The sequence below is a fragment of the Ornithorhynchus anatinus genome, chromosome 11 (assembly GCF_004115215.2).
Source record: "Ornithorhynchus anatinus isolate Pmale09 chromosome 11, mOrnAna1.pri.v4, whole genome shotgun sequence".
NCBI classification, from domain to species: domain Eukaryota; kingdom Metazoa; phylum Chordata; class Mammalia; order Monotremata; family Ornithorhynchidae; genus Ornithorhynchus; species Ornithorhynchus anatinus.
Window position 1 is genome coordinate 16214167 of NC_041738.1, and position 20548 is coordinate 16234714.

At 51.4% G+C, this 20548-nt stretch overlaps 1 protein-coding gene across 1 annotated transcript in view; it reads left to right on the forward strand.

Moving 5' to 3' along the window:
- The first annotated feature begins 1630 nt into the window (after positions 1–1630).
- UBASH3B (ubiquitin associated and SH3 domain containing B) overlaps positions 1631–20548 on the forward strand; it is a 138008-nt gene continuing 119090 nt past the window's right edge. The window contains exon 1 of the mRNA XM_029075793.2: positions 1631–2049. Coding sequence (XP_028931626.1) covers positions 1886–2049 — 164 coding nt within the window. The 5' untranslated portion in view covers positions 1631–1885. The remainder of the gene's footprint in view (positions 2050–20548) is intronic.

Consider the following 20548-nt stretch of genomic DNA (forward strand, 5'->3'; position numbering starts at 1 on the left):
TCTGGTGGTCTGGGTGGACCCCTGAGGTTGGTGGAACCTCAACCTAGACCTCTCCATTTCCTTGGGTACATCTTTGTGACCTCAGGATTCCCAGGGAAAGGTCTTGGTTGGACACACCAGTCGCATGGAGCTCCACAGATCCTCTGCTTTCGCCAATTCATGGAACCCCAAAGTGGCCTCTCACCAACAATCCCAACCAGACTTTCTCTGGGGTGGGGGCTTGACCAGACTTTGGGGTTCAACCTGTCCGGGACCCTTTACCTACTGAGGCTTGTTAGCCTCCATGCAAGGGCTTTGTTCCCCTGGGCAAGTGGCTGCCCCTTGGCTTTGGGTCTGATTCAGCCAGTCCAGGTGAACCAACCCCTCCTGGACTTCACAGTCCTTCCAAGAGGCAATAGTAGAGAGTCTATCCCCCTCAACTTCTGGTTCTGGTTTTTGAACTAACACTGGGGGAATTCAGAAGGCTGCTTCTCCCTTGGGCCTTCCCACCCCAACCCGCTTCTCTCAGCCAGCGCAGTTGACTCACAATGCACCCAAATTGCATAGACACCCGCCAAAAGCAACAATTTTCAGGAAAGACGAGAGGAGCCCGTGTTCTTCTTTTTCTGCAGAAGGAGAAACAGAAGTACGAGAGGTCAAGTGATTTGTCCAACGTCACACAGTACAAGATGAAGATGAAGTACAAGAACCCAGGTCTCTCGACTGTTAATATAATTGTTCCCTGAGGCAAGAATTTTTGGAAAGTGGAGACTTCGGGGGTCCTGTGATGCCTAAATTCCCCACCGCTCACCCCCGACGTTAGTGCTATCTCACCCTCACCACTCCCCAGTGGTCAGAATCAGAATCAGAGAGTGGCCCAAGTGGAAAACGCATAGGGGGAGGAGTCAAGAGACCTGGGTCCCAACTCTTCCCCCTGCCTGCAGTGTGACGATGGGCAAGCCCCTTAACTTCTCTGTGCCTCACTTTCCTCATCCATAAAATGGGAATTACGCGTCTGTTTTCCCTCCTCCTTAAATCGGTAGTCCCAGGTCGGGTAGGGACGGAATCCGATGTGCCTATATTGGATCTCCTCCGGTGCTTAGTGCTTAGTGGTTTGGCACGTCGTAAGCGTGTAACAAGTAGAGAAGGAGCACGGGCTTGGGAGTCAGAGGTCATGGGTTCGAAACCCAGCTCTGCCCCTTGTCAGCTGTGTGACTGTGGGTAAGTCACTTAAGTTCTCTGGGCCTCAGTGACCTCATCGGTCAAATGGGGATGAAGACTGTGAGCCTCAGGAGGGACAACCTGATTACCCTGCATCTACCCCGGCGCTTAGAACAGAATAGTAAGCGCTTAACAAATACCAACAATAGTATTATTACCACGGTAATTACCACGGTAAGCTCCCGCTCATCGCCCATCCGGCTGCCCGCAGGCCGGGGGGCTCTGGGGGGCTATTGAACGCACATGGTGGGAAGAAGGAGGGGTGGGAGGAGAGGCCTGGTTTTCGGGAGGGACAGGAGGCCCTGCTAGCCAACTGGGGCCAATGTTTAGCCTCCAGAAGAGGCAGCTGGGGGGAGGGAGGGGGAGAAGGGAGGGCGCTGTCTCTTTAAGAGGGCGAGCGAGAGGCGGGGCCACCGCACTCGGGTTCCCATCGCCCGTTTGATCCATTCAGAAATCGCTCCGTGCGGATTCCCGGCGGAGCCGGCCACGAAATCGGAGCTCCAGCCCGAGCAGCAGCAGCAGCAGTAGGAGGAAGAGGAAGAGGAGGGAGGAGGAAGGAGGAAGGGAGCGCCGTCGGCCGCACATGCTCTCCGAGCCTGGGCTGTAGCGGCCCCCAGCCCCGGGAAGCGGAGCGAAGGATAGCCGGCCCCCGGCCCCCGGGGCCCCCATGGCCGCTCGCTGAGCCATGGCCCGCTCGGCGGCCAGTCCCACCCCCTTCGGCATGGCAGCGCGGGAGGACTTGTACAGCCGAGTCACCCCGCGGCGCGCCCGCCAGCCCCGCGCCGGGACCATCAAGCTCGGCTCGTCGCTGGACGTGCTCCTGTCCATGGGCTTCCCCAAAGCCCGAGCGTGAGTGTCGGGACGCGGCCCCTGCCCCCTGGGGGCGGGGGATCCGGAACGGGGTACGGGGGAGTGGGGCGGACCCCCCGGCCCCTTCATCCCCTGCATCCTCATTACCACCCCCCACCCCCGGTTCTCTATCCCCTCCGGTCCCCTCTCGATCGCTATTCTTCCCGCCCCCCAATCCGGCCTATTCATCCTCGCCCTGTCACCCCTGCCCCTCCCCTCCACCCCGCCCTGCCCTCTCCTCTCCTCCCTCCCACCCCACCACCTCGGCCGCCTCCGGAGCTGCCGTCCCCCGCCCCTTCTGCGGTGCCCGGGCCCGTGCCCATGCCCGCCGCCCCAGTCCCGAGGCCACTTTCCGACAGGGGGAGGGGCGCTCGGGGCCGCGTCTCCCCGGAGAAGGGAGCGGGACCCGGGGCCCAGGACGGGCCATGCCACAGCCGCCTTCCGCCTGGGGCCCAGGATTTACCGAATGTCTTGGGGAGGCCCGGCCCAGCCCAGCCAGTCCCCTACCCCCGGCTCAGCCAGCCCAGCCAGCCTCCTGCCCACAGTCCACCCAGCCCCCGGCCCAGCTAGCCCAGCCAGCCTACCCAGCCCCCTTGCCAGCCAGCCCAGCTAGCCCACTACCCCCAGCCCATCCAACCTCCTGGTCCAGCAGCCCAGCCAGCCCCTGCCCCCAGCCCACCCAGCCCCCCGGCCCAGCTAGCCCAGCTAGCCCACTACCCCCAGCCCATCCAACCCCCCGGCCCAGCCAACCCCCCGGCCCAGCCAGCCCAGCCAGCCCACTACCCCCACCCCACCCAGCTCCCCAGCCCAACCAGCCCCCTGCCCCCAGCCCACCCAGCCCCCCGGCCCAGCCAGCCCAGCCAGTCCACTACCTCCAACCCAGCCAGCTCCCCGGCCCAGCCAGCCCCCTACCCCCAGCCCACCAAATCCCCTGGCCAGCTAACTCCCTGGCCCAACCAGCCCAGCCAGCCTCCTGCCCCCAGCTCCCCCAGCCCCCCGGTCCAGTTAGCTCCCCAGCCCAGCCAGCCCCCTACCTCCAGCTCCCCCCGCCCAGCCGGGGGTCATCCCGGGCAGAGCCGGGGGAGGCCGGGTGGGGAGCTGCCCTCGGAGCAGTCCGGCTCAGCTCCAGCCCCGGGACAGCCGTGGAAAGGAGGGAGGGGAGCCAAGGTGCTGGCCAGTGCAGCCGTGACCCCAGCCAGCTGGGCCCAGCCCCGGCTCTGCAGGCCTGCATTAGGAGAGAGGCAGGGGAGGTTGGTGGGTCATGTGTCATTTTATTGGCGAGGAAACCCAAGCTAAAGATGACCCAGCCAGGCAGCAGCCTCATATCCCCTCGAGTTGTGAGGGTGGAAGTGTTGATCGGGAAGGGTAGCCTCTGAGAATCGAGTCGTGCCCAGAGAGTCGGACAAGCCTATTCCTCGGAGGTTGGTCGGGGCTGTTATCCACTCCCAGGGGCATCCCAACCCAGCCCTTGGTTGAGGGGGGTCCTTCAGCCCTTTGGGGTTCAAACCTCTGGCCCTGACGGATGTTGCGGGGTTGGGGTCTGGGTGACCTGTTTCTGAGTAGATGATTCCGTGCTCTGAATCTTAGCGGAAGTTCTGAATGTGACTTAACCAGCCCCTGCGCCCCAACCACTGAGCCGCGAGGCTGGACATGTGTCCAGACCCGGGCTGCCTCTAGAGCTCAGGAACCTTGTTAAAGACCTGTATTGTGGTCCTGGGCAGAGCTGTGTCTGGGAAGGGCCCGAGCTTTGATATCTTGGGGTGGGGAGGGCCTCTTCTCACACCTGCAGGGCCAGGACTGGAGAGTCTGGCCCTGCATCTGCCTGTCCAAGCTCACGTGAAGGGGTTAGATTGTATGGGGGAGGTAGTGGGTCCCATGCTGGGGACTTGGGCTTGGCCTTGATGAAAGGCCCAGTGCAGGAGGACTCCTAGTTATAGTTGCTGCTCAGAAGGCTTCTTGTTCAGTGCATCAATGGGGAGAGGCCTGCTCTGGGCCTTTCCCTTTCCCTTCCGGTTGATTAGAGGGTTGAGCAAGGGTAAGGCCGGAGTGTCTGAACAGACTTTTCAGGAGGAGGAGAGGAGGACAGGAGGCGTGGACAGGCAGGCTGGCAACCCATCTGGGGAATATGGGTGCCCAGTTCCCTGTTCCAGTTCAGCTCTGGGTAGCCTTGGGCAAGTCACTGACTCTCTCCCTCCCCACCCCCCCCAATTTGGGGAGCTATTAAATAGATTAATTAAGTGACTGACAGCTCTCAAGTGCCCAGACCTGGAGAAGGAGAGGAGAGCTAAGCAGTAAAGAGGCCCAAGACCTCAGGGCACACTATTTCTGGCTCATTGCTTCTCCTAAACCGGCCCCAGCAGGCACAGTTAGAAGCACCGAACTGTGTCTGCTAAGCTTCCAGAGTCCTCTGGGCCACGCAAGGACAGAGGTGCCTTGTATCGGGCAGGCGGGCAAGATTGGAAAGAAGGAGGGAATGAGGATGACCAGGGTGGGGGCAGGTGTGAAGCAGGGGCTTGGCTTCGGAAGAACTGGGCACTGGGTCAGAGGCTGAAGGGAACGTCCTGGGGAAAAACCCAAAGGGGTTTGTGAAATAAGTGAGTCACTCGACAGTATTCCAGGGCCCTCTGCTCTGGGTGGGATTCCTGTCCTGGCCGGAGGTTTTTCCATTTTGTCTCCTCCCCCGGGCTGGCTGGGCGCTGGGATGAGCGGGAATGTCTTGGTTTGCTCAACAGTGTGCTCCACACCAGCGCTAAGGGGAATTAAACCCAGAGCCCGCAGGTTTTTTCCGCCACACTGCCCTGGGTGTGCCATGGTTGAGAAGTAGTGCGGCCTAATGGAAAGAATATGCGGCTGGGAGGTGAAGGAAACTAGGGTTCTAATCCCAGCTCTGCTGCTTACATGTTGTGTGACCAGCAAGTCACTTATCTTCTTGGCTCCTTGGTTTCCTGTTCTCTGTCCGTATTCAACTGTGAACACCATGTGGGACAGGGACTGTGTATGATCTGCATATATTGGATTTACCCCAGTGCTTGGCACAGAGTAAATGCTAACAAATTTACAATTTTTATCTGTTTGCTGACCTTTCCCCTTCCTAGTCACGAGAGCCTCATCAGACCTCGGGCCAGGACTCACACCTTATATGCCGCCCTCTAGTTCCCCCATCTTATATCCTGCTCTCTAGGGCTCACACTTTGTATGCTGCACTCTGGTTCCCACACCCTGCTTGCTTCTCTCTAGGGCTCACACCCTATGTGCTGCTGTTGGTGATAACTTCACCCAGAAGAGCCCTGATAAGGTTCTTTGACCAACACCGGAGAAGCAGCACGGTGTAGTGGTTAGAGCACCGGCCTGGGACTCAGAAGGACATGGGTTCTATTCCAGGCTCAACCACCTGTCTGCTATGTGACCCTGGGCAAGTCGCTTCACTTCTCCATGTCTCAGTTCCCTCATCGGTAAAATGGGGATTGAGATGTGAGCTTCACGTGGGACAGGGACTCTGTCTAACCTGATTTGCTTAGTAAAGTGCCTGGTACAAAGTAAGTCCTTAACAAATACTTTTTAGAGAAACAGCCCGGGCTAGTGGATAGAGCACGGGCCTGGGAGTCGTAAGGACCTGGGTTCAAGTTCTGGCTCTGCCACTCAATTGCCGTGACCTTTGGCAAGTCACTTAACTTCTCTGTGCCTCAAGTTACGCATCTGTAAAATGGAGATTAAGACTGTGAGCCCCACTTGGGACAGGGACTGTGTCCAACCTGATTACCTTGTATCTGCCCCAGAATTTAGAACAGTGCCCGGTTCATAGTAAGCACTTAACAAATACCACTAAAACACCCCCCAAACCCTGCCCCAAAACACCAAGAGGTTTAGCCACGCTTCCTGGGGAAGGGAACTGATGCCAGGTATTGATTGGGAGGGGTGTTGTCGGGGTCAGTTGGGAACGGAGCAGAGTGGCTGCAGCCTTGCTCCTGAGGTGGAAAGAATGACTGTTTAGCAGCAGCAGTTTAGGTTGGGGAGAGAAGGAAAAGACACACACAAGACTCGTGTGGCTTTCCTGCAGACTGTGGCGGCCAAGCTGCCTTTCCCCCACCCCGCGCACAGATAAAATCAGGTGCGGAGTGGGGCCGACCGGGCATCCTGCCAAGATGATAAATGGAAGTGGGGACTTAAAGCTGGGGTTGATCCTGCTCACCTATGGGACTCCTGGCTCTGCCCCTCAAGGCTCTGGACCAGTTTCTAGCTGGAATGCAGCTGATCTGGGCTGGGTCCACCGCAGGCAGGCGGCTGCCTGACAGTAGTGCTGAGGCCCACTCTGAGGCGGCTCAGGGTGGAGCCTGGAGCACACATTCCCCTGTAAATCAAAATAGGATTTTGGATGGATGACGATGAGAGTCCTTGCTGCTCGTTATCATAAATTTTCACCCATACCCCCATATCCCTCCTTGTGGGCAAGGATCATGTCTACCAACTCGATTGAATTACACTTCCCAAGTGCTTAGTACAGTGCTGTGCACACAGTAAGTGCTCAGTAAAATCCACTGGTTGTTTGACTTCCTCCCCGGCAGCTGTACAGAATCCACGATGAATACAGAAAGCAGTTTGGCCATGTGGAGAGAGCTTGGGCCGGGGAGTCGAGACCTGGGTTCTAATCCCAGCTCTGCCTTTCCCTGCTGTGTGATCATAGGGAAGTCATGTCACTTCTCTGGGCCCTGGTTTCCTTATTGTGAAAATGGAAATAAGATCTCCCTTTAGACTTTGAGCCCCACGTGGGTGTAGGGACTGTGTCTGACCGGCTTGTGTTGTATCTACCCCAGCACCTAGTAAGGATTTACTGAGTAACAACGCACCATGGTTGTATTATACCTAGAATCTGAGTCCCATGTCAGACAGGGATTGTGTTCAAAGTAATTTACTTGAATCTTCCCTAGTGCATAGAACAGTGCTGGCACATAGTAAGTGCTTAATAAATACAATAATAATGGTAATTATTATTATTATTAGATTTGCAGCTAGGCTGACTATCCACTGGAATCTTTTTTTTCTCCTGAATGGTACAGCCTGGACCAGTGGGAAAAACTGGGGTTTAGGAGACTGTGGTTGTACTCTGCCCTGTGCCTGCTGAGTGACCTCCGGCAAAGCACTTAATCAGGTGAGAGGGCTTACTGTGTGCAGAGCACTGTCCTAAGCACTTGGGAGAGGACAAGATAATTGCTACACCACATCCCTGCCCTCAAGTTTACAATCTAGTGGATTAACCTCTCGGGGCCTCAGTTTCCTCTTATGTAGAATGGGTGTAAGACTACCTGCTTCTCCCAACCCTGCAGGGCTGTTGGGAGGGCAGGATAAGGCAATTCTTATTCAAGTGCTGTGGAAAAATTAGCAAGTGCTGTGCAAATTGGAACTGCAGTTTGGAAGACCCAAGTCTCCTCACACAAACTGTGTGCATCCTTGAGACCAAAGACCTCAGTTTGTTCTCAGTTTACACCTTTACTACAAGCTAAAAAAAATTTTTTCAAAAATCAAATAACGAGGTTGCTTGCCAGGCTAGTCTTGAATACTCACCCCATCCTCCCAGCGCCACCGGCACTTATGTACATATCCTTATACTCTGCTGCCTCACCTAAGTTTTATTTTATTTATTTTAATGCCTGCCTCCCGTTCTAGATTGTGAACTCCTTGAGGACAGAGATGTCTATTAACGGTATTGTACTGCACTCCCCCAAGTGCTTAGTACAATATTCTGCACATAGAAAGCTCCCAATAAATATCCTTGGTTGGTAGATTGATTGATAGATAGATGGAAGCCTTTCAACAGTGAAAAGCCAGTGAGAGGATTCTTTGATTCGACTAAACCATCACGGAGTTAAGCTCCATAGCAACCCCACCACACTGAGAACATCCCTGCTTCTTTATGAAAGACTTTCCATTTACACTGTCTCTGGCTTCTGGGAGTGTCCTCAGCCCCTTATCACAATCAGCTCTTCCCCCTCCCTGAGACCTCTTCCACTGTTGATTTTCCTGAAAGTAAATAGAGAGAGAGACCTGGTAATTAGGGACTCTCAGGACCCTGGGGAATCAGTTAACCATTCTGCATACCTGTACTTTTCAGACAGGCACATAATGGTGTTTTTCTGCAGAATGCAGCAGTCCTCACTTTAGTGAAAAGAGCTCTTTTTTTGAAGGGGGAAGGGGGGGAGTAGCCCAGCCACTGGGAAAAACAACTATGAAGAATGAAGATGACACATCTCTTTAAAGGAAGTTTGTGTGATGGGATTAAATGTCAGAGCCTGCCTGATGTTTTTGAATGGCAGGGTGCAAACAACAACATAAATGTTATCGCTCTGAACAAAAATTTGTTTCAGGAAAATAAACGGTGGTCCGTAGATATTGCCCTGTGGTGTTTGAACCTCTCAATCAAGGAAAGGGTGGAAGATCCGGGCAACGGTGGACCTAGCCTCGTCGGTGGAAAGCGGCAGGATTTTTCGCATTCTTTCAGGTCCCATTCATAAAGCAGGTAGTGCGACTTGTTTAGCATCAGACTTCTGGGTAGTCGGTATCCTGATAAATATTTACTGGCTGCATCCGTTCTCTAAATGTTTATTCTTCTTTTATCTTGGTAAGGAAGAGCTTTTGAGGGGGGAGGGGAGGGAGAGATTCTGCCTTCCCTGGCCACTTTCCAGTTAAAAATTTAAAAAAAAATACTTAATTACACGTAGCAGAGGGATCCAGGGTTTTGAAAACATTGTGATTTAAGAAACTAAAAATGCTCAGACACTAAAAGTGTTCCCCAGCAGCGAAGTGCCCCCGAGACTTCACAGTGCTTATTCCTACTTGAGACTGCTCTGAGAGACAGGTAGAAGTCACTAATAAAGGATAGGCTATCTTTGGCTCAGAGAGAATGATTAGCATGCCTATGATCACACAGCAAGTTAATGGAAGAGATCGGAGTTGAACCTGTGTTTTTTGACTCCCAGACTCGAGGCTTAGCTGCTAGGTTGTGCATAAGTCAAGTAAAACTACCGATCGCTAAAGATCATCATTCTGGTGGAGACTGACTTGGGTATTCAGCTTGTATTTATTCATTCGTATTTACTGAGCAGGGAAGCCTTTCTGGCCTTCAGTTTTCCCAGCTACTAGAGGTGTGAGACAATTCCTCTCCTCTCCGTATTTCACTGGAATCACGCCACTGAGGAGTCATTATTTAAGCGGCCGCTGTGTGCAGAGGCCTTGGCCTCGGTGCTGACCCGCGGTGAAAGTCTGAAATGTTAATAATGATGGTCCTGGGCACCGAGCACTGTACTAAGCGCTGGGGTAGATACAAAACAATCAAATCAGGAGTAATCTGTGGCCTACAGGGGCTCGATAGACCAAGAAGGAGGGAGAATAGGTATTTAGTCCCAATTTCACAGATGAGGAAACTGAGACCCAGAGAAGTGAAGTGACCCAGCCAAGGTCCCCTAGTCCTCTCAGCAACCTGGAGACAGATGCTAATTCAATGCAAAGTGTGTTTGTTGCTGTCCCCACACAATTTTGTACTGTGATGTGTACAGGGCAGGTTTTGGGTCTGAGGGTGGATAGATTTTTTCTTTCTCTCAATTGCTTTGTTTCTCAGGACTCAGAGGTGCTGTTGTCTGGAGCACTTCCCCATGAGACTGACCCATTGTGTGGCCAGAATCCAGCCCTGGAGTGACCTCTCTTTTGTGTCCAAGGAGAGATGGTTTCATCCAGGCTCCAGCCCGGCTGCGGGGCTGCCTGCAGACTCTGAGGGGTCCTTCTGGGTCATCCCAGGTCCAGGGGAGGAACAGGGTGCTCGGGAGAGGAAGAGGCACGTAGGGATGGACGGAGGGATGGTCCCCTTTGGAGCCAGCCACTGGTGAGAATGTTGGAGGAAAGTGAGCCAGGACATTCATCCAGAAAACAAGCTGGACAGTTCTGGGGCCTGTGGACTCCGGTTGGGGCACTGGGGCAAGATCATCACAGGACCCGTGTCAGTGATTGTCCAACCAGGCTCCTGGCGGCTTTCCACTACTGCGTCCCAGGGAGTTCATTCATTTATTCTTATTTATTGAGCACTTACTGTGTGCAGAGCACTGTACTAAGCGCTTGGGAAAGTACAGTACAGCAATAAAGAGAGACAATCCCTGCCCACATCGAGCTCACAGTCTAGAGGAGGGGAGACAGACATCAGCACAAAAAGATATCAATATCAACAGATAAAATTACAGTTATATACATAAGTGCTGTGGGGCGGGGAGAGAGTGGAAGAGCAAAGGGAGCAAGTCAGGGCGATGCAGAAGGGAGTGGGAGATGAGGAAAAGTCTGGGAAGGCCTCTTGGAGGAGATGTGCCTTCAGTAAGGCTTTGAAGGGGGGAGAGACTAATTATCTGGCAGATTTGAAGAGGTAGGAGGTTCCAGGCCAGAGGTAGGATGTGGGCCAGGGGTCAGCAGCGAGGCGGGCGAGATCGAGGCACAGTGAGGTTAACACCAGAGGGGTGAATTGTGCGGGCTGGATTGTAGAAAGAGAGAAGGGAGGTGAGGTAAAAGGGAGTCGAGGTGATGGAGTGCATTAAAGCCAATGATGAGGAGTTTTTGTTTGATATGGAGGATGGTAGGCAACCACTGGAGATTTTTGAGGAGGAGGGAATGTCTTGCCTTAGCCTGTACCTCTGGCTTTTAATTCTTCAGGGGCCTGGTGGTCCATCTGGGTCATTCCTGATTATTCCAGCCCCAACTGCCCTGGTTTTGTCATTCTGCACCTCCTGGCCCTTCTCTGTTTCCCTGCTTCTTTCTGCTTCCCCAAAGGGTTGCGGTGGGGGAAGAAAAGATATGGGGGTAGGGGAGGGAGGGGCAAAAGGGTGAAACTTGCCCTCATCCAGTTAAACTAGAGGCCTGCAGAGGTTGAGAGAGAAAAGTTTAAAATCCTCAATGGCATATCCCTCTGTCCCACCATCAAGAATCATCATCCTCATAATAATAATGACATTTAAGTAGTTATGTGCCAAGCAATGTACTAAATGTTGGGGTAGATGCAAATTAATTAGGTCAGACACAGTCCTTATCTGAAGAAGAAGGGAGAACATGTAGTGAACCCCCATTTTTAGGGATGTGGAGAGTTGGGCGTGTTGGCAGGGTTTTTCAGAGAAGTGCCTGAGCTGTTGACTCACCATGTGAGGATTTTCTCAGAGGGCCAGAATGTCCCTTCTTCATTCTGAGTGTTAGCTGGGGAAGGGTTGAAGCTCTCCAGTGAGATTTCTGCTGGGATCCATCTTTTCCCCCAGATTGGGCTCTGCCAGTTCTGACAAAAATGGGAAATGTAAATGGCTGATTGTAGTTCCCTATAAGCTAGATGAAACTGGCTTACACTGCAGCAAAAGAGATATGGGTGAGACATAAGGAGGAATATGATTCTCCCTGCTAGAAGAGGTTTTAGAACAGAGGAAGCAGTGTGGCCTAATGGAAAAAGCAGAGGCCTGGGAGCCAGAGGTCCTAAGTTAATAATAATAATAATGTTGGTATTTGTTAAGCGCTTACTATGTGCAGAGCACTATTCTAAGCGCTGGGTAGATACAGGGTAATCAGGTTGTCCCACTTGAGGCTCACAGTTAATCCCCCATTTTACAGATGAGGTAACTGAGGCACAGAGAAGTTAAGTGACTTGCCCACGGTCACACAGCTGATGAGTGGCAGAGCAGGGATTCAAACCCATGACCTCTGGCTCCCAAGCCCGTGCTCTTTCCACTGAGCCACGCTGCTTCCCATTCTGATCTGGGTTTTACCACTTCCCTGCTGGGCAAGTCACTTAACTTTTCTGAGCCTCAGTTTTCTCAATTGTAAAGTGAGGATTCAGTATCTATTCTCCCTCCTCCTTAGGCTGTGAGCCTCATGTGGGATGGGAACTGTGTCCAACCTGACTACTTTGTATTTACTCCAAGTGATTGGCAAATAGTAAGTATTTAACAAGTATCACAGTTATTGTTAGCCAAAGTCCTAGAGATAGGGATTTCACTGCTGAACCTAGTAATAATAATGTTGGTATTTGTTAAATGCTTACTATGTGGTAAGCGATCAGTAAACGCTATTGATGATTGACTCTGACATCTTGAGTCTCTTTCTGGCTCAGGTTCTCCTAACTTTGGTGGGGATTTTTGTTTCTCTCCTGCTTGGGCTTGTTTTCATTGGTCAAGTGGAGTTGCAGTGTCTGAGGCATCTGAAATACATCATTCAGTCGTATTTATTGAGCACTTACTGTGTGAAGAGCACTGTACTAAACGCTTGGAGAGTACAATTCAGCAACAGATAGAGACAATCCCTACCCAACAACAGGCTCACGGTGTAGAAGGGGGAGACAGACAACTAAACAAAACAAGTAGACAGGCATCAGTAGCATCAAAATAGATAAATAGAATTATAGATAGCGTGGCTCAGTGAAAAGAGCACGGGCCCCAGCCCATGGGTTCAAATCCCGGCTCTGCCACTTGTCAGTTGTGAGACTTTGGACAAGTCACTTTACTTCTCTGTGCCTCAGGTCCCTCAACTGTAAAATGGGGATTAAGACTGTGAGCCCCACGTGGGACAACCTGATCACCTTGTATCCTCCCCAGCACTTAGAACAGTGCTTTGCACATAGTAAGCGCTTAACAAATGCCATTATTTTACACACACATCATTAATAAAATAGAATAAAAAATATGTACAAATATACACTAGTGCTTTGGGGCGGGGAAGGGGCAGAGCAGAGGGAGGGAGTAGGGGCTATGGAGAGGAGGAGCAGAGGAAAAGGGGGGCTCAGTCTGGGAAGGCCTCCTGGAGGAGGTGAGGCTTTGAAGGGGGGAAGTGTGCTAGTTTGGCGGATGTGAGGAGGGAGGGCATTCCAGGCCAGAAGTAGGACGTGGGCCAGGGGCCGATGGTGGGACAGGCGAGAACAAGGCCCAGTGAGGAGGTTAGCGGCAGAGGAGTGGATTGTGCAGGCTGGGCTGTAGGAGGAGAGAAAGGAGGTGAGGTAGGGGCAAGAGTGAGGAGTTTTTCCTTCATGCAAAGGTTGATAGCCAACCACTCGAGATTTTTTTGGTGGGGGGGTGACATGCCCAGAGCTTTTCTGTAGAAAGATAATCCGGGCAGCAGAGTGAAGTATAGATTGAAGTGGTGAGGGGTCAGATGGTAGATCAGAAAGGATGCTGATGCGGGAATCCAGTCGGGATATGATGAGAGATTGTACCAACAAGGTAGCGGTTTGGATGGACCATATACACAAAATCATATCGTTGTTTCTCTTAGTAAGTTTGAAATCAAGAGAGGGAGAATTTGGTAGGTGACATCTTAGAACACCCCACCCTTGCCTCCTCAGGACACTCCCCACCGTCACTGGCCCTGGGCTACCAGACTTGGCTGATCCTGGGCAGCAGAGCTGAGCCTCCCAGAGGCTCCCAAAGGCAGCAGGCATGAGCCTGGTGTTGGGAAAGGGAGGGGAGGCCCTGACACCAGCCTGGTGTTTCAGCAGGAAGACCTGGGCAGTGGGAAGCCAAAGCCTCCCCCGGGACTGATCCAGGGGAGTGACGGGACAGGAGCCCAGGGCAGGGCCATTGGCAGGGGCAGAGGGAGCCTGCCTCCCAACTGAATGTGGTCCCTGGGGCCGACACCTGGGCGGTTCCTGGACAGGGTGGGATGGCAATGTGAGATGCAGAGAGATGTAGAGTCGAGGACAGATATCAGAGAGAGCTGCCTCTTGGAAATGGGATTCTTGATCAGCTGGGGGACTTGGGAATTGACCTGGTGGTGGTTTTGCTCATGGTCTGGGTGGGAGTCAGTAAAGCAAGGAGCTCTGTGCTGTTTCCAGAGGCCTTTGAGTTCTCCAAATCAACTGCTGGGCTATTCTGAGATGCTCCTGTTCAGGTCTGAGGTGCTGGGCCCTGGCCAGGTCTCTGGGAGGCAAAGCTGCCCCAGCCCCAAGACAGGGGCCCGCTGCAACCAACGCAGAAAGCCATCTTACTATTGACATGTGAAATATTCATGATTACATGCTTTTTAGCACTGATGCCCCCAAGTTAAGACTTTTCTTTAAACTCTTGGCATTTATTTATTCCTCCGTGGGGGTAAAATTGATCACTCAACAGTGATCTCCACATATTTATTCTGTCATCCTGCTAGAGGCAAGGACCTGAATTTGGTGATCTCTTCAGTTCTCTCCGGCTTTAGGAGAAGGTACTCCTGCTCACTGGCCTGGGATTGTGTCAGTCACTCTGTTTCTTTACAGCCCTATGTATGTCATTGACTCAGCGCATTAAATCATCCACACACACATATGCCGGCCTGTGGCGAGTCCCGCTTGGAGACCATAGAGAAAGAAATGTTCGCTTCCTGATTTACTTTGTTTTGGTGAACTATGGGCTGGGTAGTGTAGAGGGAGAAAAGGCTGGTTGCCAGAGATTACCTCTAAGAAATCCTTCTTTATATTATAAACATCTCTCCTGCTGTGGTTTCAAAAGCTTCTTGCACTGACAGCAGAGAAGAGGGAGAAAAAAATGGCATTCTATAAACCTGAGGCGTCGGTCCAGTGAGATGCCCAAGGATTAAATAGCCAAGCCCATCCCTTAACGGAGAGGATGATTGATTCCCCACGAGGTAGGGCCAAGAAGAAAAGGGTGATTTTGTGTCTGTAGAGACACAATCCTAGGAGAGAAAGGCTGTGGATTTCTAAAAGAGAATTTCTGTGAGGGTTGTGAAATATCCAGGTTTTAGTCCTGGCTCAGCTGTTGAATCTGCCGTGTGATCTTGAGAATTAAACTTCATTTCTCTGTTCTCCATCCTAAAGTGAACATGAAAATGCATAAAAACAGCCTCCCGATTTCGTAGGGGGGAAGGTCAGATCAAATAATAATAGCAATGGTGTTTAAGCGCTTATAAGCCAAACACTGTTCTAAGTGCTGGAGTGATACAAAATAATCAAGTCAGACTCAACCCTGTCCCACAGGGGACCCACAGTCTAAGAGAGAGGGCAGGTATTATTTTGTTCTTATTTTACAGATGAGGAAACGGAGGCCCAGAGAAGCCAAGTGAGCTGCCCAAGGTCACACAGCAGTCAAGTTGCACAGCCACAATTAGAACACAATTCCTCTGACTCCCAGGCCCAGGGTTTTTCCTCTAGCCATGCTGCTTCTCAGTGCTTCTCAAGCATTCTCTGACTCCAGGGAGACAGGACCTACATGGGATGATTTGTTGGGGTGCCTGTATGCCAGAGTAATAATAATAATAATAATTATGGTATTTAAGTATTTGTTAATTATGTGCCAGGTACTGAACTATACTATATTGGGAAAGATATGAGCAAATTGGATTGAACACAGTCCCTGTCCCATGTGGGGCTTACAGTCTCAATCTCCATTTTACAGATGAGGGAACTGAGTCCCAGGGCCTCGCCCAAGGTTCCACAGCAAAGTGGCAGGGCCAGAATTAGAACCCGTGACCTTCTCCGTTCCAGGCCTGCGCACTGTCCACTACACCATGCTGCTTTTTCACACCATATTTCTCATCACCCCAAGGAGGAAGTTTCATAATACCACTCTGTTAACAACCTCAGAGGTCTCAGGATATTATGGCCCAGGTTCAAGTGTGTCACCTGAATTCCTCAAGCACCCACTGGCTGCTGAGCACCGAGTGAAGTGCGGGTTGACAGAAAAAGGCTCCAGCCTTCACAAGCGAGGGGGAAATAGACAAGTATGCAAGTAGAGCACGTCTACTTGTGTACATTTGTTATTTTTTTTAAGTATTTATGATGTGCCAGGCACAGCGTTAAACTCAGGTACAAAATAAAAAGATCAGAAATTAGATTGTAAATTATCATCTTGGAGTTGTAGAGGCACAAAATGTAAGCTCCAGGAAGGGGGGTCAGCAAAAGCTGATTTCCAGAGGCAGGTGTGAGTGCCAGGTGGGGAGCTGGAGTCATCAGTGTGACTGGACCCAGATGGGGCTTAATCAGGGAAGTCTTCCCGGAGGAGGTGGGCATCTTTTAGTGTTTCAAAAAGTAGGGGGCCCTGGTTTGGCAAAGCATAGAGAGTGTGTGCCACAAGCTAGAGGAGAAAGAGTTAGAATGTGTGTGTGTTGTGCTGTCATGTCATCTCCAACCCATAGGGACACCATGGACACATCTCTCCCAGAACACCCCACCTCCATCTACAATTGCTCCGATAGTGTTTCCATAGAGTTTTAAGAGGCAGTTAATTAGGTTGGCCTGAGTGGGGAACACAAGCAAAGGTGGGAGGGGCACATCCCTTGTGGACAGGAAGCATGTCTACCAAGTTTATTATGGGACGCCGTGTGGACTAATGGAAAGAGCTTGTCCTGGGAGTCAGAGAACCGGGGTTCTTATCCCAGCTCTGCCACTTACCTTCTTTTTGACCCTGGGGCAAGTCATTTAACTTTTCTGGACCTCAGTCTCTTCATGTGTAAAATGAGATTCAAAATTGTATTCTACTCAGATTGTGAGCCTCATGTGGAACAAGGACTGTGTTCACCCTCTTTATCTTGTACCTGCCTCAACACTTAGTAATAATAATGTTGGTATTTGTTAAGCGCTTACTATGTGCAGAGCACTGTTCTAAGTGCTGGGGAAGACACAAGGGAATCAGGTTGTCCCACGTGGGGCTCACAGTCTTAATCTCCATTTTACAGATGAGGTAACTGAGGCACAGAGAAGTTAAGTGACTTGCCCACAGTCACACAGCTGACAAGTGGCAGAGCCGGGATTCGAACCCATGATCTCTGACTCCAAAGCCCGGGCTCTTTCCACTGAGCCACGCTGCTAGTACAATGCTTGGCATGTAGTAACCACTTAATAATTATTATATTGTACTCTTCCAAGTGCTTAGTTCAGTGCTCTGCATTGATACCACTGTTAGATTGATTGCATTGATTGTGGAGATTTGGCAGAATTCTACCTTGTCCTCCCTTTCTGTTTCCCCTACTGCATGTTCATTTTCTTCTCCTCTCTTCCCCCTGTCCCCTCTGCCCTCCCCGCAAGAGGCCAGGTGATGGAAACCCTGACACACAGAGTGCTAGCCGGCCCTGCACACGTTCCCCTCTCAGTTTGGTGATAACCATCTGAGTATTGCAAGAAATGTCAAGGCCTCATGGCAGATTGGAACGTGATAAAACCCAGAAACCTCCGATACCATGAGAGCCGGAAGGCAGCTTGGACGGAGCCTCCCCCCGCTCCCCGGTGTTGTCCGGAGAATGCCTTGCCCGGCTGCCAGCAGAGCGCTGGCTTTGGTAGAGAGCTGCGGCAGAAGTCCAACCCCTAAAAGCTGCCCCAGGGATTGGGCCCGGGAGCTAATGAGCTGACTGGCGGCCTGGCTCCCCCTTCAAAAGACAGTAAGCTCCGGGTGGGACAGGAGACTGCCCAACCTGACTGCCCTGTACCTCCTCCAGTACTTAGTACAGAGTAAGTGCCTTACAGGCATCACAGCTGTTATTATGATTGGTTTTAATGGAGTGGGATTATCTCCTCATTGCAAGACCGTCCCTCCTAGAGGTGATAATTAGAGTCTCCTAGATTGGAGGTGAATTAGCTCTGGCATCTTCTTCCTTAAGGAGCCATGGGGACTAGTGTTTCTGTCTGGGTCCATGCCCCCTTGGCCACAAGGAAAGAGCCTTTGACACCTCCAGAAGTGATGAGTGAAAACCTAAAGGTTAAGGTCTGAAAGACATTAAGCCAAGCCTTGAAGAAATCAGACTTAAGACCCCCAACTTTGGCCGGATTAGTTTCTTAGGAGTTGCCATTCGAAATGAGCAAGGGAAGGACTGACCAACTCTCGAGGATGTGGGGCATCGTTCTCAAACAAAAATCCTTTGATTCTAAAGACCTAATCATAATAATTGTGGTATTTGTTAAGCACTTACTCTGTGACAAACACTGGGATAGTTACAAGATGAACAGATCAGACACAGTCCTTTTCCCACACGGGGATCACAGCCTAAGAGGGAGGGAGAGCAGGTTTTTGATCCCCATTTTACAGATGAGGAAACTGAGACCCAGAGAAGTTGAGTGACTTGCCCAAGGTCACACAACAGACAAGTGGCAGAGCCAGAATTAGACTCCCAGGTCCCCCAGATCCCAGTTCCATGTTCTTTCCACTAGGCCCTGCTGCCAAGTTGCCTGGCTACACCCATTGGAAATAATGGATAGCTAAGAAGTTTAAATCCTTCCTCCAAGGGGCAGAAATAGCTGCCGGTTCACCCATCATCAGGGAGTTCCCGACTGAACCTGTGCTCTGTTGGGACTGTGCCCAAGAGTCTGGATTGTAGGCATTTTCCTGAGCTCTTTGCCCCTTTCCAGCCTTGTACTGAAGTCTCTCTTCGTCGTCGTCGTCTTTTTCTTCTCTCTGTCTGTCCTGGTTTTTCTAACTGCAATCGCTACTTCTTTAAAAGGAGCCAAAAGGAAGTTTGGTATCTCTCTCTGCCGCTCTTAGCTCGAGCCTCAGTGCTCTGCCTGAACTGGGGGGTGGGGGGTGTGTGTGTGTGTGTGGAAACGGTGAGCCAAGACCCAAATGCGGGCTGACCTCTCTCTGACTCACCCCTCTGTTTGCAGGGCTGCAGGCCCCAACGTCACTCGGCCTCGCCTGTGCCGTGTGGCCCGGGTGCAAGGGGGGCTGTTCAGAGCTCTTCTTCCATCCCGACAAGGCAACGTGGAAAGAACGCAGGCCTGGGAGCCGGGGGGTTTGCATTCAAATCCCGGCTCTGCCACTTAATTTCTCGATGCCTCTGTTCCTCATCTGTAAAAAGGAGATTCTAGACCTGTCGTCCTTCCTCCTCAGACTGTGAGCTCCAGTTGGAATGGGGACCATGTCCAACATGCTGAACTTGAATCTTCCCCAGCGTTTAACAAATACCGCAATTATCATGATTCGAATTCCTAATATAAAGTTGGGGAAATCGAGTCACAGGGGATGAGAATCACATTCTCCGGATGGGTGATGGAAGCTGGAGCCCCACTCCAGATGGGGCCTCTGGAAGACACTTCCCTGTGCTGTATTTTGGTCCTGGATCGATCGCAGATTTAGAAAAACCCCCCGAGCAGAGAGAAAGGCCTTGCTGTCTGGTCTGCCAGCTGTTCCCTTGCGTGTTTGGGGACCACGTTGCCTGGATGCGCTTGGGGAGTTTGTTCCAATATTGTGGGTGGTGCTGGAGTGTTGGTGAAGCTGCTGGCAAGTGCAGGGGCAGCACACACTGCACAATATTTTGTGCTGGAGTTTTCAGTTTTGATGAAGCAGCATGGTCTGGTGGAGAGAGGGAGGGCCGGGGTGTCAGGGGACCTGGGTTCCTGCTGCGTGGCCCAGGGCAAGTCACTTAACTTCTCTGGGGCTCAATTTCCTCATCTGTAAAATGGGGATTTCAAAGCCAATTTCCCTTCCCCGCAAGACTGTGACCTCCATGTGGGGTAGGGACTGTGTCCAACCTGATTATCCTGCATCTACTCCATGCTTAAAATAGTGCTTGTCACACAGTAAGGACCGAACAAGCAGCACAATTATCTTTTTTAACCAATATTCCTATTATTAATAAAATAAGATACACATAATCAAATCAATTATTATATATTGCTTGTGATATAATTATAATATAATTAATAAAATATAACATACTACTACTAGTGAGGATGATGATAACTGAGACTCATGCAAAAAGTAAAATCTGTTCACTTCTCCAGTTTCCATTTGTGCCTGGAATAAGAAAACTGCCTCCTTTCTTATTCAGAGGGATGTTAATCAACAACTGCAAGGACATCTCAACTCCAGGGAGGGAAAGAGTCAGTGTCATTAGGAGAAAAAAATGGGTTTTGTGTTTCCAGGCTCCTCCGCAGAGCACAGTGCCCTTTTTTTAATGGAATTTAAGCACTTACTATCTGTTGAACGCTGTTCTAGTGCTGGGGTAGGTACAAGTCAATTAGTTTGGATACAGTCCCTGTCTCACTTGGGGCTCCCACTCTAAGTAGGAAGGAGAGCAAGTATTCCTATTTTATAGATGAGGAGTCTGAGGCACAGAGAAGTTAAGTGACTTGCCCAAGGTCACATAGCAAGCAAATGGCAAAACAAGCAAGGATTAGAAGCCAGGTCCTTCTGACTCCCAGATCTGTGCTTTCTCCCCAAGACTACGCTGCTTCTCAGCAGCACTTTGTCCCATGATCCCAAATGAGGGCAGAGCTGACCCACTATATACTGGGTGGCCTAGACCCTGGGGTGATTGAGTGAATTGACTTGAGAATCTGAGTGCCCTCAGCCCATGATCCTGCTCCCCCCAGCATGCCACCTTTCTTCAGAGTACTCTTGTCCTGGTGGTACCGAGTTCCAGGGCTCAAAGGACTGCAATAGCATCATAATTGTGGGCAGGACTTCCTGGGCTCATCTTCCAGGTCATTTGGGTGAGGAATTTTGGGCCGACGCTCACCTGTGTATTTTGTGTTTAGGTCTGAGGCACTCTGGCTGGGTCTGGGCCAAGGCCAAGGGATGGGCTG